Source organism: Macrotis lagotis, chromosome 8 (assembly GCF_037893015.1).
Source record: "Macrotis lagotis isolate mMagLag1 chromosome 8, bilby.v1.9.chrom.fasta, whole genome shotgun sequence".
NCBI classification, from domain to species: domain Eukaryota; kingdom Metazoa; phylum Chordata; class Mammalia; order Peramelemorphia; family Peramelidae; genus Macrotis; species Macrotis lagotis.
Genome location: NC_133665.1, coordinates 130,699,764 through 130,719,307, shown reverse-complemented (window position 1 = coordinate 130,719,307; position 19,544 = coordinate 130,699,764). Strand labels below are relative to the sequence as shown.

The window sequence follows — 19,544 nt, the reverse complement described above, 5'->3', positions numbered from 1 at the left end:
TCCTTGCAATTTCAAAGAAATGGAAAACAACCTAAATATGTCCTACCATTAGCAGATGGATGAATGGAAAATGATGATATGTCAATTTAAGCTGTAGTATGACAAAATTTTAGACTATAGTAAGCCTTGAAGACTATCAACCAAGTTAGAGAAGGGTTATTATGTTCTGTGTCAAAAGACCGAGCTCCCACACCAATAAAATCACATACTTATCAACTAAGAATACAAATAAAATATGATAGACATGAAGTTCATGAAGAAATAGAGAGAGAGAGAGAGAGAGAGAGAGAGAGAGAGAGAGAGAGAATAATGGGAATTAGAGTTAGCAAAATGAAAAATGTCACTTAATCTCTCTGGGCCTCGGTTTCTTCACCTGTAAAATGAGAGGGCTGGATTAGACAACCATTAAGGTCCCTTCTAGCTCTAAATCATATGGTCTTCTGAACAGTAGAAATACCGACAACCACTATGGCTCTCTCATTTTTTTTTGTTTGTCCTCCCCTTTGTTTTTAAAACCTTAAATGTTCTCCAGAAGGAGAACATGAATATGAATGAGGCCAAGTTTGAAAGTTCCCTTCTTGATTCCAAGTCAAATATCTTGACTATGCCTATTCCCCAACTAGAGCTGGCCCTCCTAAAGTCATTTCAAAAACACATGTTGACAGGATAAATTATGTAAAGCACTGTTTTTAATCCTTAGAGGGTGATATAAATGTCAACTATTATTATTGCAAGCAAAGGCTCCATGGCTATTTGTTGCTCATTTCCTAGACTGGATTCATTCATTGGGCAGGGAATTGATGAACAAATTTGTCCTTTGAATGCTAAGTGTCTGATTCTAGTCATCTTACAGTGTTTCTTTATTAGTTTAAGGGTCTGTGATTTCATTTATTTGGATTTTCCCTCCATTTCCAGGCTTTTGAAACAATGTGGCATACTGAATTTAAAGTCAAAAACCTGAGCACTACACATGTGACTTTGAACAAGTCATTTCTACTCCATGAGCCTCATTTTCTCATCTGTGAAAAGAAGGAACTGGAATGGATGGTCTTTTTTTTTTGACAAAGCAATGGGGTTAAGTGACTTGCCCAAGGTCACACAGTTAGGTAATTATTATATGTCTGAAGTCAAATCTGAACTTAGATCTTCCTGTTTCCAGGGCAGTATTCTATCCACTGTGACACCTAGCTGTCCTTTGGATGACCTTTAAAGTCTCCTTTAATTCTTAAAAATTGATGTTCCTATGAGCATAAGCAGGATCACGTAATTGCCCACAGACAATTCAAAAACGATCCTGTTGAACTTTTAAAGAAAGTGTCTATTCTTAAGTCCTGAAAATAAAAAAGTAAAATTGAACAAGTTCCTTCCTTGAAAGACATTCTACTGGATAGGACTGATCTTAACATTAGAAGGCTTGAATTCAAATTCAGACACTGAGTCCACATCCTGGCATCCACAGACATGCTATTTCCACTCAACTCCATTTGGACCATCCCGCAGGAAAACTGGACTCTGCCAACAGGGAACCACCCTAGACTTTGATAGGCCAACTTTGAGCATTATCTTGCTCCATTTCAGACCATAGCACTCCCCGAACATCTCTAGTCAACCTACTCAGCACATTCAAGAACCCCTTCCCAGTTCCCCTTTATTTATTGACTTCCCTTATTAGATTTGAAGCTCCCTGAGGGCACACATGGGCTTACTTGATTTGAATATTTGCCACAGTTCCTAGAAGACAATAAGCACTTAATCATTGCTTTGTCTCTCTATTTGTGTGATATTGGGAAAGTCACTGAACCTCTCTCTGATTCAGGTTCCTCATTTCTAAAAGAGAATAAGAACATCTGTATCATATTCCAGGGAAGGCATTTAGTAAATGTCAAAATCCTAGAAGAAGCTGGGCTGTTGCGATTATTGTGACTTAGAATAACACCAGATTCCACTAGTGGGAAAAACTCTGGTTTCATGTCCTCTTAATCATGAACATAAATATTACTATAGTCAGTATTTAGAACAACAAGGCTACTGGTTCTAAATAGGATGAGAGTCCAGAATTTGAGATATCAGAAACAACATGGGGAGAATAAAATAAACCTTCTGAACAGTCAATAGAGTTGAAGCTCTTGGAGGGCAGAGTTTCTAGATTTTTATTTTTGTATCCCAAAACTGGCACAATGCCTTACATAGAATAGGCACTAAGTTGAACTTAAATTAGATTGGCAAAAGAAACTAACGCAATGAATAAACATGGCTTCAAAGAAGAGCAGAAAAAAATGTACCTCCCTCCTTTCATACTGGCAAGGTGGGGACCGTGGGTATGGACTGTTTGAAATGTGACCAATGGATCCAATGATTTTGCTGAATTTTTCTTTTTAATCTTTCTTATTAGGGAAATTCATTGAAAGCCCCTTCTCAGTTCCAGTCTATCCTATTCTTTCCCTGTGGCTGTAAGAAGAAAATGGGTAGTAGGTGCAATGCAATCTACCCAGCATCATCTTATCCAGTATCTGCCAGCAAATTAGGGCCTGTTGAGTTCCAGAACTCTGCCCCACTGACCCTCCCCCTACCAACCCTCCAGACCTGAGTCTCTGGAGACTAATCCCCTGCCAAGAGGAGGGGAGTGACTGTGATGTAGAGGAAGCCCTCTTTGATCATAAGGAATCATAACATTCTCCTCTGTAGATTCACCAGGAAACTCTTACCATGATGGCTCAGGCCCTTATCACTTCATGTGTAGACAATCACAGAATCCCCCTCTCCACCCTGGTCCCCTTATCTCCTGTCTCTCTGACCTTCATTCCTTCCCTTCCCTTGTTACCAGAGACAGTAATCTTCCTGAAATGCCTCTATCACTTAGATCATTCCTTGTTTCAAAGCCCACAGGGATTCCAAATGCTCTATAAGGTAAAGTTATGGGTCCCTAGGACAACATTCAAGAATTTCCATCTTCTGGCCCAACTCTATCATTTCCAGACTCTTTTCCCCCACTACCCTACAAGAAGTCATCCCTCCAGGAAAATTAGGACCTGAACATTACCTGTGTTTTCCCACCTCCTTCTGATCATGCCATTTCTTTTTTTTTATTTTTTTTTATTTTTTTTAAGGCAATGGGGTTAAGTGACCTGCCCAAAGTCACATAGCTAGCAATTATTAAGAGTCTGAGGCCAGATTTGAACTCAGATCCTCCTGACTCCAGGGCCAGTGATCCAACAACTACATCACCTAACTGCCCCCATGCCATTTCTTTAAAAATAAAAACAAAAATAAGTATTAGGCACCTATTTCACTGGATCTGGAAGAACTCCAAAGACTAGATCTCCTGCCTTCAAGAAACTTACAATCTAGTTGAGGTTAAGGCACAAACATAGATATATGATACATAATAATACAAATCCATTAAAGGGTTACAAAACAGCGCTATGAGGTCAGAGGGGATCTCATCTACCAGTGAGATCATTTCCAAACATCCTTGAAGCCTTGCCTAAACTTCATAAGACTTACTATCTACCCATAACACTCATGTACACAGCCTTGGCCATATACTGTATCTCTCTAGCTAGAGTATAAGCTGCCCTAGGGCAGGATCCATCTCATAATCTTTCATATTTCATAATATATCAGAGTAGAATCTTAACCATAAAAGATACTCATTAAATATTTGTTGATTGAGTAATTAATTCCATTTTTTTTTCCTAAGTCCTGGTCTCTAATTTGAATGGGGTCCAAGAGAGTCCTTCACTGCAAAGACCGCAGAAGAAGCCCTGGGAAGCCCCGAGTTCAAGGTCATGCTAATTTGACAGCTTTTCCTTTTAAGCTGGTAGGTGTACTTGGAGGATTACTTAGGCAAATTTATTTTTAATTTACAGTAAATAAGGAATCACTGATCACAGAAGAGGGGAAAAACAGCAGCTTAACCACATCTTGGGAGGGATTCTGAGCTGTTTTTGCTCTCTGTTCCAAGCCTTAGGGGGGTTAGGATGAGAGAGAAAACACAAGCTGGCCAGGATTACAGCGAGAGCTTGATTTCCCAGACCCCAGGGAGGCTGTTACTAAAGGAGATCTCAAAGACCAATGTCCTGTCTGAGGGGTCCTGAATTGAGACAATGCATGGTCAGTGTAACCCAACCTTCCCCTGAAATCTCACCTCCCCCCAGCACTTTCTCTGTTTCCTCAAAGCCCTGTAGATTTACAGGTTGATGGGAGGGATCACTAGTCCAAAATGTAAAAGACTCATAGGAAACAAACCCCTGTGAGTCCTGGATGAGCATGACTGACTTTGTTTTTTTGTTAAGGTTATAGACGTGTAATGATGCAAAACATATTTCCATATTAGTTATGTCATAAAAGAAAACCCAAGAAAAATAAAGTTTAAAAGTATGCTTCCTTCTGTATTCAAATCCATGCAATTCTTTCTCTTGGGATGGATAGCATTTTTCACAATCAGTCTTTTGGAGGTGTCTTGGATGATTGTTTGACTTAAAATAACCAAGTCATTCACAGTTGATCATCTTACAAAATTGCTGTTTCTATGTACAATAATCTCCTGGTTCTACTCTTTTCATTTTGAGTCAGTTCTTGTAAATCTCTCCGAGCTTTTCTGAGAGCATTTAACTCATCATGTCATATTATCACAATAGTATTCCATCACAATCATATCCCAGAAATTGTTCAGTTTTTCCCAATATATGGGCATCCCCTCAATTTGTAATTCTTTTTTACCAGAAAAGAACTGTTATAAGTATTTGAACATATTTCCAAATTGCTCTACATACTTGTTGAATCAGTTCAAAATGCCACCAATGGTGGAATTGTGCAGGACTGACTTTCTAAAACTCCTAAGGCCTCCTCCCACTTGGCCCTGCCTCCTGCCTCCTTGGGAGGCTAACTCCCATTGAGTACAGGAAAGAAGAGCCCACAAACATTATCCTTTTCAGGGACTCCTTTCCACTTAGACCTGGTTCTAGGTCTTCTGCCATCTCTGGTATCTCATCAGTAGCCAGGTAAGAGAATGTAGAGTATTGAACTTAAAGTCAGGAAGACCTCTGGGCAAGTCACTTAATATCTCAGTCTCAGTTTTCTCAGTTATCAAATGGGGACAAAATTGTATAGGGAGCTAGCCCTCGCTGTATGTAAAGTGCTCTGCAAACCTCAAAGCACCAGATAGCTATTACTGACTCCTTTAAATCCTCTTTACGTAAGTTTACCATAAAAATCACAGGACACAGAATCAGAGTCAGAAAGGACTTCAGAGATCATATAAGATCATAAGCTTATTGCCTCAAGGGATCTCATTTTACAGATGAGGAGATTAAGACAAACAGAGGTTCAGTGACTTGCTCAGAGTCATACACAATTAGTCAGGATCTGTCAATTAGTCAGTTAGGCAAGATACAGTCTATTTTTTCCAGTGTTCTATCCACCTCTTAGTTTTCTACATAGCTTGTGAATCAGGGTAGCTAGGATAGCACAGTGGATAGAGCACTGGCCCGGAGTCAGGAGGATCTGAGTTCAAATCTGCCCTCAGAAACTTAATAATTACCTAGCTGTGTGACCTTGGGCAAGTCACTTTAACCCCATTGACTTAAAAAGAAATAAGCTTGTGAATCTTTTCTAATTAGCTAGTCATCTACTTCTTGTACCTGAATTGCTCAAACTCCATCATGCTCCTTCACAAAGCAGCTCATTCCTTGAGCACAAGAATATAGATTTAGAGTTGAAAGATCATCGAATCCAACTGCCTTGCTTCACAGAAGAAGAGTGAGGCTCCGAGAGGTAAAGGAATATGTCACAGGATTGAGTCTATACAAGCTCTGACCCTATACAAAAGTCCTAATACCCTGATTTCAAATCCAATGCTCTTTCCATGGTACCAAGAACCCCTCCTTCTGTTATTTTGTTGGAAAAATAAGCCAAAATTTGTCTCCTGCTAATGTTCCCCCCACACTAGGTATGTCCTTTGAAACCATGTGAAAGAAGTTTAAACCCTCTTCCAGATGCTCTACAGATATCCAAAGACTCAGTCCTAATTCTGCCTCATGCCTGGCCCTATTTAAGACTTCGTTTTGCCGGGCAAAGCCTCCATCTCCAGTTCCTTTGCCTCTTCTTCAGATGGTCTGCTTTCTTGAACTCTCACTACCCTGCTTTACACCTCTGGAAAATATCCAGCTGGTAAGTATTCCTTTTAAAATAGGGCACCCAAAACACTCCAGATGTGGTCTGACCTTCTTCTGGACACCACACTTCTCTCAGAATGACCTCAGATTGCATTAGCTGTATTGGCAGCCACATCACAATGTTGACTCATACTGAGCTTTCAGACAATGAAAACCTGTTGTCTTTTTCATATAAACTGCTGTGAAGCCGAGGCTTCTACATCCTATACTTATGTGGTTGATTTGTTTAACTTACATACAGGATAATTTTCCTAATTTGATTGACTCATTGGTGAAAAGCAGTGTGGCATGGTATACATGGGTTAGTCTTAGATTCAGAAAGACATAGATTCCAGCTCTGCCTTAGGGTTCCGATCTGAGTCCTAATCTGTATGACTATGGGAAAGGACCCCAGGCTTCTCTGGAATCAGACCAGCCATTCTAAATCATTAACTGACCTAATCAGCAAAGGGATCTTCCCCACTGGGAGCTCCCCCCATACTAATGAAATCATAGATTTGGGACCAAATTATGGAGGTTTAACCTCATATTCCAGATGGGGTTTTTTTCTTGGGGTTTTTTTTAGGTTTTTTTGCAAGGCAATGGGGTTAAGTGGCTTGCCCAAGGCCACACAGCTAGGTAATTATTAAGTGTCTGAGATCGGATTTGAACCCAGGTACTCCTGACTCCAGGACCGGTGCTTTATCCACTGCGCCACCTAGCTGCCCCCAGATGGTTTTTTAAGTCCTGACTCTGGTAGTTTCATAAAGAAGCTCTCTCTCTTTCTTAGTTTATATCTTCATATCTAAGGAACATTTCTTCTAAAGGAGCAAGGCAGGATGATAGCAATGAAAAAGCATAGATTTAATTTGATAAAAATAAGATGCATTCCCCAATTGATAAAGGGTCAAGGATATGAACAGGGAGTTTTCAGGAGAAAAAATTAAAGTGTCTATAGTTATATAAAAAAAGACTCTAAATCACAATTGATTACTGAAAACCAAACTAAAATAACTCTGAAATAACACCTCACACCCAACAGAAATGACAAATGCTGGAGGGGATAAGAGAAAATAGAAATACAAATGTACTGTTAGTGGAGTTGTGAATTGGTCCAACAATTCTGAAGGATAATTTGGAACTAAACTCAAAGAACTATAAAATTGTGCATATTCTTTGACCTAGCAACCACTAATAGGTCTGTACCCCAAAAAATCAAAGAAAAAGGAAAAAGACCAATATGCACAAAGATATTTATCATGAAACTTTTTTGGTGACAAAGAATTAAAAATTGAAGGAATGTTCATAAAATGGAGGATGACTGAACAAGTTGTAGCATATGATTATGATGGCATTCTATTGTGCTATAAGAAATGATAAAGGGGGTAGAGCCAAGATGGCAACGAGGGCGGATCTTGTCTTGGTCACTCTCTCATAAAACTTATAAACTAAGGACTCTAACTAAATTTTGGAGAGACAGAACCCATAGATGGATGCAGGGAGGCAGTTCTGCTACTCAAGGTAACCTGGAGAAGAGCAGAAAGGCTCTGCTCCTCAGGGTTGGAGGGGCGGCCAGCCAGAGGGGTGGCCTGCCAGAGCAAAAGAACTTCAGCCTCCCAGAGGCAGTCCCAGGGCACTAGGAGCAGCGGCTCACAGCAGCAGGGGAGTTTCCTAACCTATGCCCTGGGGAGCACCAAGCACGAATTGGGGAAACAGTGGGAGGGGGACCTCTACCAGAGCCAGCAAATGAAGCCCAGACCTCAGGGCACACAGCGAGCAGCGTGCAGCCCAGATCCAGGAACCAGAAGCAGGCAGAGAGGGTAAGCAGGAGACCCCAGGGCATGAGCCCATTGAACCTAAGGACAGGAGTGAAGAGAGAGAGACTGTCGAGCTCTGCCCCTAGAACAAGACTCTGGGGTTCTGAGCATACTCAGATCCTAATCACAGTCTAGGTTCCCCCCCCCATAGAACAACAGAGCCCCCCCATCTCAGCCCCATGGCAAAGGTGGGGGTGCATATGGTCATTCACAGACCAGGAGGTAGGACAGAGCTTTACACGCTGAGACCCTTGTGGGAGTGTCCCAAAAGCTCAGGAAGCACCCCAAAAACAGGCATAGGCTGGGAAAATGAGCAAGCAGAGAAACAAGAGGAAGACCATCGAGAAATATTTTGTCTGTGAGCCCAAGAAGGATCAAAACACTCAGTCCGAAGATGAGGAAGCACAAGTTCCTGCATCTAAAAGCTCCAAGAAAAACAGAAATTAGGCTCAGGCTATGACAGAGCTCAAAAAAGACTTTGAAAATCAAATGAGGGAGTTAGAAGAAAAACTGGGAAAAGAAATGAGAGAGATGCAGGAAAAACATGAAAATGAAGTCAGCAGCTTAGTCAAGGAAATCCAAAAAAAATGCTTAAGAAAATAGCATGCTAAAAACCAGCTTAGGTCAAATGGATAAAACAGTGCAAAAAGTTGTTGAGGAGAAGAATGCTTTAAAAAGCAGAATGGGCCAGATGGAAAAAGAGATAAGGAGGAAAACTATGAGGAAAACAAATCCTTCAGACAAAGAATAGAACTCAGGGAGATTGATGAATTTACAAGAAACCAGAATTCGTTACTTCAAAAACAAAAGAATGAAAAATTAGAAGAAAATGTGAAACATCTCATTGAAAAAAACTACTGATATGGAAAACAGATTTAGGAAAGATAATTTTAGAATTATTGGAATGCCTGAAAGTCATGATCAGGAAAAGAGCCTTGACATCATTTTCAAAGAATTACTACAGGAAAATTTCCCTGATATCCTAGAAGCAAAGGGCAAAATAGAAATGGAGAGAATCCACAGATCCCACTGAGAAAGAGATCCCAAAAAAACAACCCCCAGGAATATTATATCCAAGTTCCAGAACTCCCAAGTCAAAGAGAAAATATTACAAACAGCCAGAAGGACACAATTCAAATACCATGGAGCTGCAATCAGGATCTCACAGGACTTAGCAGCAACTATATTAAAAGCTCCTAGGGCTTGGAATATAATATACCGGAAGGCAAAAGAGCTTAGAATGCAACTGAGAATCAACTACCCAGCAAAACTGAATGTCCTATTCCAGGGGAAAAGATGGACTTTCAATGAACCAGGGGAATTTAAATGTTCCTGTTGGAATGGCCAGAGCTGAACAGAAGGTTTGATCTTCAAATACAGGACTCAGATGAAGCATGGAGATTGGAGGAGAGGGGGAAAATATAAGGGACTTAATGAGGATGAACTGCATGTATTCCTGCATAGAAAAATGACATTGATAATACTCATATGAACCTTCTCAATTAACAGAGCAGGTAGAAGGAGCTTTTATAGATGAAGCTCAGGAGAAAGCTGAATTTGAAGATAAAATATGGTGTAAAAATGGAGTCAATAGAAGAAAGGGAAATGTAATGGGAGAAAGAAAAAGGAGTCAGGGAAATAGGCCAAGATATTTCATATAATAAGATTTTTCTTTATTCCAATGAGCTATTGCAGTGATATGGAAGGGGGGAAGGCAAGGGGGAATGAGGGAATCTTCACTCTCATCAGAGGTGGTTAGGAGAGGAAACAACATATATACTCAATGGGGTATAGACATCTGGAGTAAGAAGGAGAGGGGAGGGATAGGGGGAAGGGGGTTATGTGAGTGATGGAGGAGAGGATGGACTATGGGGGGAGAGTGGTCAGATATAACACATTTTCTTTTTTACTTCTTGCAAGGGGCTGGGATTGGAAGGCCTGCCCGGGACCATAGGACCAGGTGGATGCCTAAGGGGTGGTATGGGGCCTTGGGGCCTCTTGGCCCCAGGGCCAGGAATCTGTCTGCTGCACCACTCAGCTACCCTACAGCAGAGTCAGTGAAAGGAGAGAGAAAATATAGTACATGGTAGTGGAGAAATATGAAAGGAGGGAGTTGAGATCAGCAATGGCAATGGTGGAAAAATATGGAAGTAACTTTTGTGATGGACTTATCATAAAGAATGTGATCCACCCACAACAGAGTTGGTGGTGTTGGAACATAGACTGAAGCACATTTTTATTATTATTATTATTATTATTATTTTTGGGGGGGGGTGCAGGGCAAATGGGGCTGGGTGGCCTGCCTGGGGCCGCATAGCAGGGTGATCATTGGGTGTCTGAGGCCGGCTCGGACCTGGGTGCTCCTGGCTCAAGGGCCAGTGCTCTATCTGCCACCCAGCTGCCCCTACTATTATTATTATTATTTTATTTTATTTCAGGTCTTTCTTTCCTTTTTTTGGTTTATGCAGGACAGTGGGGTTGGGGTGGCTTGCATGTCACACAGCTGGGTGATTGTTGGGTGTACAGGGCCGGATATGGGCTCAGGTACTCCTGGCTCCAGGGCTGGTGCTCTGTCCACTGTGCCACCTGGCCATACCTACAATTATTACTATTATTTTTTTATTTTAATTTCAATTTTTTTCTCTCCCCTTTATCACTCAAGTGAGTCTATATTTTTGGGGGGGAGGGGGTATTTTGTTTACTCTTAAACAAGAATATTTTATTAATGTATTAAAAAAATTGTATAAAATGAAACTAAATAAATATTAAACCAAAAAAAAGAAAGAAATGACAGCGGGGTAATTTCAGAAAACAATCAAAACAAACAAACCAAAAAGAAAAAAAAGCCATGCAAGACTCAAATGAACTGATGCAAAGTGAATTGAGAAGAACCAGGAGATCATTGTGCACATTATCAGCAATGTTGTAATGAGGTCCAACTGTGAAAAACTTTGCTGCTCTGATCAATTCAATGATACAAGATAATTCTAAAGGACTCAGGATGAAAAAAATGCTATTCACCTACACAGAGAGAACTGTTGAACTCTGAGCACAAAGTGAAGTAGAATTTTCTCTCACTTTTGTTTTTCTTTTGTGATCTGGCTAAAATGGAAATACATTTTGCATAATTTTACATATATTGTTATCACATTGTGTTGCTTTCTCACTGTATGGAGAAAGGATGCAAGGGAAGGAGAAAATTTGGAACTCAATATTTTAAAAGAAAAGAATGTTAAAAATAAATAATTTTCTTCCAAATACTTGGCTGAAAACTCAGGATTAACAACATCTACAACACTGCCCTGATCTACCAATATAGTAAACCTACCAAGAAAGTCAATTCAATCAATAGGCATTTGTTAAACAGATACTAATCACATTCTCCTAGATGCTGGGAACTCAAAAACAGCCCCTGCCTTCAAGATACTTACATTTCATGAGGGATGGGAGGGGGGAGAAATGGGGGGTAAGGTCCAATATGATGTGATATGATGTATAGATCAATAAATATATAACAACTAGTCAGATGAAAAAAGGTGTCTTGGAGTAGAGGACATCTAAGCTGAACCTTAGGTAAACCCAGGACAGAACACTCAGTCAAACTTTTCACTGGGGATGGCTACATCCTTTATTCCTTATTTCTCAATCTCACTGGGGAATAGGGAATGTAAGAGGATCTAACAAAGAAGACCAAGGCAGAAGAATTAGGAGAGAATAGTTTCAAGAAAACCAAAAGCAGGGAAAAAAAGAAAAAGGAAATAAATAAATGAAGGAAGGAATGAATGAAAATTTAAAATTAAAAAAAAGAAAAAGAAAATCAAAAGAGAAAAGAGTACCAAAAAAAGAGAAGTTATAAAAAGTAATCAATTGGCAACAAGTCAGTTCAGATGAATACTAAGAAAGGACAAATAAGATGTATAGATTAATAACAGCTAATTTTTATATTTCCCTCTGAGGTTTGCCAAGAGCTTCACATATGTTATCTCATTTGATCCTCAACACAATCCTGTGAAGGAAGTGTTATTATTATTCCCAGTTTAAAGATGCTGAGCATGTTTAAGCAACTTAGCCAAGGATATACAGCTAGAGAGTACCAGGACTAGAACTATTTTCAAACCATCCCGGACCCCCCAAGAGGTTACATTTTATCAGTAACCACATGTTCATAGGTTCATAAATTTAGAGGTAGAAAGGATCTTTAAAACAGACTATCTAATCCAATATTTTCATTTTACAGATGAGGAAACTAAGGCCCAGAAAGGCTGAGTGATTTGCTGAGGGTTTACCCAGCTAAGAAGTACAAAAGGTAAGATTTAAACTCACATCTTCATGACTCCAGATCCAACACTCTACCCACTATACCACACTGGCTTTATTATCAATCATCCTAAGACATAAGAAGGAGGATAAAGAGCAGGGAAAAATGTAAAAAGGAAGCAGAGAAAACAGAGAGCAAACTCTAAGAGAAGTACTTGTGCTTGAAAGAAAGCCAACAAATTCTCAGGTAACTGAGGGTAACCCAGATGGCAAAGGGACCCGAAATCATGCCACATGTCACCTGAACAAATGGAGGAACTTGGGGTGTTTAAACTGGAAAAGTACTAGGGAAACATCTTTGAAATCTGCCTGCCCTTTGGAAGAGGAATTAGACCCAGTATGTGCAGCCTCAGAGCACCAATGGGCTCAATTTACAGTAGAATAGAATTGAGCTGGGTAGAAAAAAAAACTTTCTAACAACTGGCTCTATTCATAATAGAATGCCCCACTTCTGGAGGTAGTGAGCTTTCTGTCATTAACAGTGTTCAAGAATGTGACCTTGAGGATGTCAAAAGGTCAGGCTCTTCATTTCATATAGGGGTTGAGCTGCCTGACACACTAAGTTCCTTCTAATAGAGATTCTCTGATTCCTTGAACCTGCTCTACATGGCTCCAGTCTCTGGAAAGGAAACTACCAAATTGTCTTGTGATATGAGAGACCATTCTCCTGCCCTCTGCAGTTACTTCTTATCATGCCTCTGTGTGATTTCTATGGAGCCACTCTACCTCCAACAGATTTCCATTTCACGAGGGCTACATCCTCTGTCCCTTACCCCTCAATCTCACTCCTTATCCAAGAAGACCTCTCTGATGGGGCAAGAACCACCCTTCTTCAGTCTCCTCAAAACACCAAGTTGTCAGCAATAGGCACCTAAGGCTATCTGATCCACCAAAGAGGTTTAAAGATGAAGACACCAGAAAGGATTGATTCCTTGGAATGAAATCTAGATTCATCTCAAGTAGAAGTGATAAACTACAAGATATTTAATTAGGGATATCATGGCAGAAGACCACTGGCAAAAATGCAACTTGCCAGAAGCATTCTGTTGTGGGAATATCACTGCTACTAAGAGTTAGGAATTCTATGTGATCACAGTAGCCTTGGAAAGTCCTTTGTTTCTTCATTTGTCAGGTTGCCACAATTTTCTAAAGGGATGACTCTATTTGATGCCCAAGGGGCAAGTGTCTCATGTCTGTGTTCCCTCTAGGAGGTGACCCTTAGGAAAGTTTTTCTATCTAGGGTCATAGAAACAAGAAGCATAGGAGACCAAGACAGTAAAATCACCAAGGTTATTATCACCACTGATAATAATCACTTGTGTGCCATATTTCTAATGTTACTCTCAACTCTAATGGTTTTCCCCTTTGTCCTGAGAGTATTTCTGTTCCAGAAATATTGGCTTCTGACATAAAAACAAAAAACTCCTCTAAGTAGTCCATTGACTTCCCCCCAGAAAATGCAATGAGACTTTAAAATTAGGAGAGCACTAGAATAAAAGAAGACCTTAATTCCAGTCCCAGCAATGCTATTGTCTAAACCTGGTCACAGGTGGCTGAATCTCAGTTTCCCTATCAATAAAATGAATAATAATCCCTGTCCTGTCTAAGGTTGTTATGAGGATCCAATAAGATAAGAGAAGTGAAAAACTTTGGACATATTATGTGCTATCCTAAGTAAAGCACTCTATCAGTGGTTAGCTAAGAAACTGTGTACATGTAATCAAAAAAAACAAAAATCTGAATGAGGGTCAAAAGAAAAAATATCCCAGCTTTCATTGATTGCTGAAGAAACAAACATCTGAACAAGGAGAGAGAGAGAGAGAGAGAGAGAGAGAGAGAGAGAGAGAGAGAGAGAGAGAGAGAGAGAGAGATCTCCATTAAAGGACAGAAGACAGGTGAATAGGACTCTTTAAAACATTTTCAAAATTAAGGACATCTGGGATGACATAGAGTGCTGGGAGTTACTCATCTTTGTGAGTTCAAATCTGGAATCAGACATTTATTAGTTGTGTGATCCTGTGTAAGTCAATTAACCTTGTTTGCCTCAGTTTCTTCATATGTAAAATTAGCTTGGGAAGGAAATGACAAACCACTCCAGTATCTTAGTCAAGAAAACCCCAGATGGGGTCATGAAGAGTTACATGTGGCTAAAACAAATGAACGAATTTTCAAACTTGTATGTCTACAGAGGGAGGGAGGGAGGGAGGGAGGGGCATGAAGTAAGTGAGTGGGGTGGATAGCATAAGGGGAAGCACTGTAACCCACCAGCAGTCCACTCATGAATCAGGCTCAGAGTCCTGCCCTTCATGATCCGTGGCCCCGAGATTCCTTCTAGCTTGGGAGTAAAAAAGGAAGAGGTCACCTACCCACTTTCAGCTCTTTCCCAAAGACCGTCCGCTCTCCCAGGGCCGAGCAGTTCCAACGACCATTTCGGAACTGAAACTGACACTCGTTGATTCCCATTTGAGACCCTTCTCCGATCACGATGATAGCGTCGGGGCGGCTCTGACAGATTGCCCTCTGTCTGGGAGCCAGCCCTGGGATCTTGTTACAGATGATGCTGGCCCCAAGAGCCACCACAGAGGAGAAGCCCCTGCAAAGGAAGACAGAGACAGGCTGGCCATCAAGGCAGGGAGCAGTTTGTGGGGTCAGGGTCAGCCCAGCCCCCCCCCCCCCGGGGCAAACACTGACTCCAAGCTTTCTTTTTTAACGACAGAGGCCACAACTTTATCTCAGCCAAATATCTCCCTCACTCATTTCAAGTGCCTAGTTTAGGAAGATAACAACTCAGAATAGTCTGTTCTCTGAACCTGAAGCTTTAAAGGATCCTAGACTGGTTGTAAAACTGATAATGAGAATATGTACAATAACAGTAAAAACAATTATACATGAGTATATGGGCAGGCAAACCTCATTTTGTACAGTGAATGTATTTCTATGAATTCATGTAATTTACTTTTTTCTATATGGAATCATTTTTAAATGCACTCCAAGATATCACTTCTAATTCAAAAATCACTACCTTCAATTATAAGCCTTGTACATTTGAATTTTTATATAATGAATTTGCTTGGACTTGGATATAACTGAAATAATAACCTATGGAATGAGTAGATTGTTTAAAGTAATTAGCTAATAAACCCATAACTATTGTTAGTCTGAACCCAAGTTGTCTCAGTTAAAAAAAGCGATAATAGAAACAGTATGAATTGGAAATCACAAGACATTGTGGTTGAATAATCAAGTGACTGTGCATGGCACTTAACCTCTCTCAACTCAGTTTCTTCATCTGTAAAAAGCAAAGGTTGGTCTAATCTAAATAATCTTTGAGCTCCCTTCAAGCTCTCTTACATACCATGACCTCAGAATGGCATTTTGACCAAAATTCCATAGGAAAAGTTGAGACAGATTTTATCTCTGGGAAATTTCTACATCAACAATGCACTTTATGATTTAAAAAAAAAAAGTTCCTAAGGAAAAAAGCTAGGACTCCCATAACAACTTAACAAATGGCTTAGTTGGGGCTTTTAAAAAATTCATAATGATAGTGCACAAGGAACCCAGACATTTCCAAAAAGAAATTGATTGTTGAAGAAACAAACATGTGAACAAGGAGTTTTTGTGTGTGTGTGTGTGTGTCTGTCTGTCTGTGGGGGGGGGGGGGTAACCCATTGGAAATGGGAAAACCTGAGTGTAACATCCTCTCTCTGGACCTTACTACCTGGGTAATTTGGGGCAAATCACCTAACATTCCCAAGTCCTTTGGTGTTCTCATCATGAAAAGGAGTTGGAATAGAAAGGCTATATGGTCCCAACTCAAGAAACTGAGGCCCAGAGTCTGTTCAGTGATTTGCCCTGGGTCAAAGAGTTAGCCAGAGACACGGTAAGGACACAAATCTCCTAATTTTCGCTGGAGTCAGTGTCCTTTCCACAGTGGCATCAGAGGATGGGAGAGCAGCTGAAGCAGCTCACCCCTGCAAGTGGGGGGAACACAAACTCCCGGCAAGCTCAAAGTGCTGCTCAGTGAGCCCACCCCACTTTCAGTCTGCCCCTCCGGCAGGATAGCACCTGAGGTTCCCGGAGTCTGAGAAAACTTTTTTTCCCTGATCACAGAAAGCAAGGGTTAGGATCGATGAGGATGGTCTTGGGGGGATGGGGGGGTTGACCCCCCATTTCAAATGAAAAGAAAGAGCCAGTTCCTCAAAGTGCCCCTGCTTCCTGATTGCAAAATGAGGGCCAGAGGCTGGCATGGGTGAAGGAGAAACTGGAGATAGGGGGTGGAGAGGGGAAGCAGAAAAATAAATCAATAAGGTAATTTTTTTTTTTAAGGATCGGAAAAACAAACGGCAGCGGCCTAGCTAGCCCGCCCGCCCGCCCCAGCCCCCACCCCAGCTGCGCTGAGCCCTACAGCCGGGGGTTGGTGCTGAAAGTGAGGGGGGGAGAACTCCCCGGGTGGGAGGGGGGAGGGAACTAGTAGAAGGGGGATGTGCTGAGCTCCAAGTCGGCCAGCCCAGAACGACACCTGCACAGGATCCTGGGGTCCCGCAGGGCCTGGGGGGCTACTTTGGAAGGTGGTTGGGGCGTGGGTGCTGGTGCTGGGGAAGGGAGGGGAAGACTTCTACACAGTTCAATAAAAGACACGCCCCGCAGGGAGAAGAGAGAGGATTCCCCGGGTCTGATGGCCGCACCCTCCCAGATTCTGGGCTCTGCCTCCTCCAGGTGGAGAGGCGATTTGAGGTGCCACAGGGATGCCAGCAGGGATGGCTGGCTGGATCGTAAAGGAGGAGGATCGGGCAGAGGCTGGAGGGAGGCTGGGGCTGGGCATCTGTCTGATCTGGTATGAATAAGAGTAAGGAGGGGTGTGTGTGTGTGTGTGTGTGTGTGTGTGTGTGTGTGTGCGCGTGTGTGTTTGTGTGTCTGTGTGTGTGCGCGTGTGAACATGAGTGGGTGTGCGTAGGTGTGTGAGTGTGTGTCTGAGTGTGCCTGTGTGAGTGGGTGAGTGAATGTGTGTGTGTGTGAAGTGGGGGAGTGGGTGATGTCTGTGGGACCACCTGGGTGGGTGAGCTTGTAGCGCGTGTCTCTCTAGGCTGAGCGGGCAGCAGGCCGGCCGGCGTGCGGGTGGCTCCGGGGCGAGCTCCGCTGCGGGGGGGGGGGGGGGGGGGGTGCCTGCCTGCCCGGCGGTCTCCGGCTGGCTGGGGCCCGGCGTGTCCGGGGCCCCGGGGGCTCGCTTTGTGTCGGAGTGTGTCCACGCGTGTCTGCGAGGGCGGCTCTGGTGACGTGGTCCCTACGCCTCCCCCGGCCGCCGCTCCGGGCTCCGCCGCCCGATCCCGGCCCCGCAAGTTTGCGGGCCCCGGCCCGGTCTCCCCATCGCCACCTCAGTCTCCTTCGTCCGCCCCGCAAACTTTCCCGAGGGAGGCCGGAGCGGGCGCGGGCCGGAGCAGGGACAAAGGGCTCCGGAGGGCGCCCGAGCCCCGCGCCCCCCACGCCGGCGGCCCCGTCCCGCCCTCCCAAGCGCCTTACCCAATTTTGATGTAGACGATGCCCAGGCTCAGGAAGATGGGGCAGACCCAGCGCCGTGCTTTCCGGTTCATATTCCCCGCTGGCCGGCGGCGCTCGGCTCCACACGCACCGGGTGGGAAGGGGGCTGGGCTCTGGGGCTCAGTCTCGGGCCAGGGTCGCCCCCCACGGGGCTGAGCCCCCCCTGGTGCCGCGGGGGTCGGGGCCCCGGGGGCCGAGGGCAGCAACCGGAGCAGGAGCTCGGCGCAGGCGGAGCTGCCTTTGTAGATCCCGAGAGGCAGAGGAGACAATCACCATATCCCGCTCTGGGGTCTCCGGGGTGCGGGAGGGGGGCTGGGGTCAGGGGGGCGTCTCGGGGCGTCGGTCCGTCTGGCTGGAGACCGTTCTCCTCTCCCGCGCTGGCTGGCTGAGGGTCCGCGCGTGTGTGCGCGCGCGCGCGTGTAAATGAGCGTCTGAGCCCCGGGGGGTGGGTGTCCGGCTCCCGGGCTCCGGGGCCCCCTCCTCCTCTCCTCGCCTCTCTCCGGGCTCCGCGCTCGGGCCGGGCTGGGGGCCGGCGCTGGGCGCTTGGGCGCGCGGCGGGTCTGCGCCCAGCCGGAGCCCCTCGGGTTCAACGCTGCCGCTGCTGCCGGCCTCGGCTCCTCCAAATACTCGGGGCGTGTTCTCCGGGAAGGTGGGGGGGTGGGTGGGGGCAGGGTGCTGCTTAAAAAGAAGAAGAAGAAGGGGGCGGGAGTGGGGGGAGGAGGAGGGGGAGTGCTGGCTCTGTGTGTGTGTGTGTGTGTGTGCGTACGCGCGTGTGTGTCTGTGTGCGCAGGGGAGGAGGAGGAGGGGGCGTGAGAACTCGCTCACTGTCACCTGCCGGGGCCGCACGGGCCGCCTCCCGATCCCGCCGCCTTCTGGGCTCCCCTCCCCAGCGCGGGGCGGCCAAGGGGTCTTGGCCTCGCGTGGGGGGGGGGCAGGCTGGGGGGGACCAGGGGGAGGGGGATCCAGGCTTCCCGCGCGCGCGCGCAAGCTCGCACCCTCCCCTCGCCAGCCAGCGCAAACCCCACGCCGGAGCCGACTCCGCGCTGCGCCCGGGCGCGAGCTCCTCCCCGAGCACTCCCGCACCTCCGGCCCGCTCCCGGCCGGGAAGCGCCCAGGGCCAGAGGGTTCTGCCCGGACCCCAAGCTACTCCTATTCGGGGTGGTGGAGCCCCAGGTCCGCTGTCAGCGCAGGGCGGGAGGGGGCCTCACCTGGCGCAGGGGCCCTCCCCGGCAGAGGGGTCTCCCTTGGCACAAGGGTTCTCCCCGGCAGAGGGGTCTCACCTGGTGCGGGGGCCCTCCCCTGGCACAGGGCGGGTTTTACCCGCTCAGCGGGGGTCTGGAGCCCAGGTAGCCAGGCAGACGTGCCCGGGCCGCTTCCCGAGACTCTGACTCGCTAGCTCCCCTGCCCGTCCCCCCACCCCAAGTTGGAGAGTCCAGTGGCCCGGGGCAAGGTGTGAGAGCGTGCCAGCCGCGCTGCCGACCCGACGCGGGGCGGGGGAGGGGGGCAGCACCAGCTGCTCCGGTCTGAGCCGGACCCTCCCCGGCCGTCGGACCAGAGCCGCGGTCTTTGGCACTGCCTGCGGCACTCCACGGACCCGGGGCCGGTGCCCAGCATCCCGGCCGCGCCCGGCCTTTTATCCGCCCCCGCCCTGAGGCTCGTGGCCCCGCGGGGGACCGGGGAGGGAGCTGCCGTGATAACGGGGGTGGGGTCCGGAATC

The 19,544-nt window shown here is 45.2% G+C and overlaps 1 protein-coding gene across 2 annotated transcripts in view; it reads right to left on the bottom strand.

Moving 5' to 3' along the window:
- WNT7A (Wnt family member 7A) overlaps window positions 1-18,305 on the bottom strand; it is a 92,145-nt gene extending 73,840 nt beyond the window's left edge. The window contains exons 1-2 of one of the 2 annotated variants that reach the window (XM_074198364.1): window positions 17,810-18,305; window positions 14,656-14,882 (exon numbers count right to left, since the gene is read on the bottom strand). In XM_074198364.1, the coding sequence (XP_074054465.1) occupies window positions 14,656-14,882; window positions 17,810-17,880 (298 nt within the window). In that variant the 5' untranslated portion in view covers window positions 17,881-18,305. Of the gene's footprint in view, window positions 1-14,655; window positions 14,883-17,340; window positions 17,438-17,809 lie in introns of those variants that run through there. The other variant, XM_074198365.1, reaches the window with a different exon arrangement.
- Window positions 18,306-19,544: the final 1,239 nt, after the last annotated feature.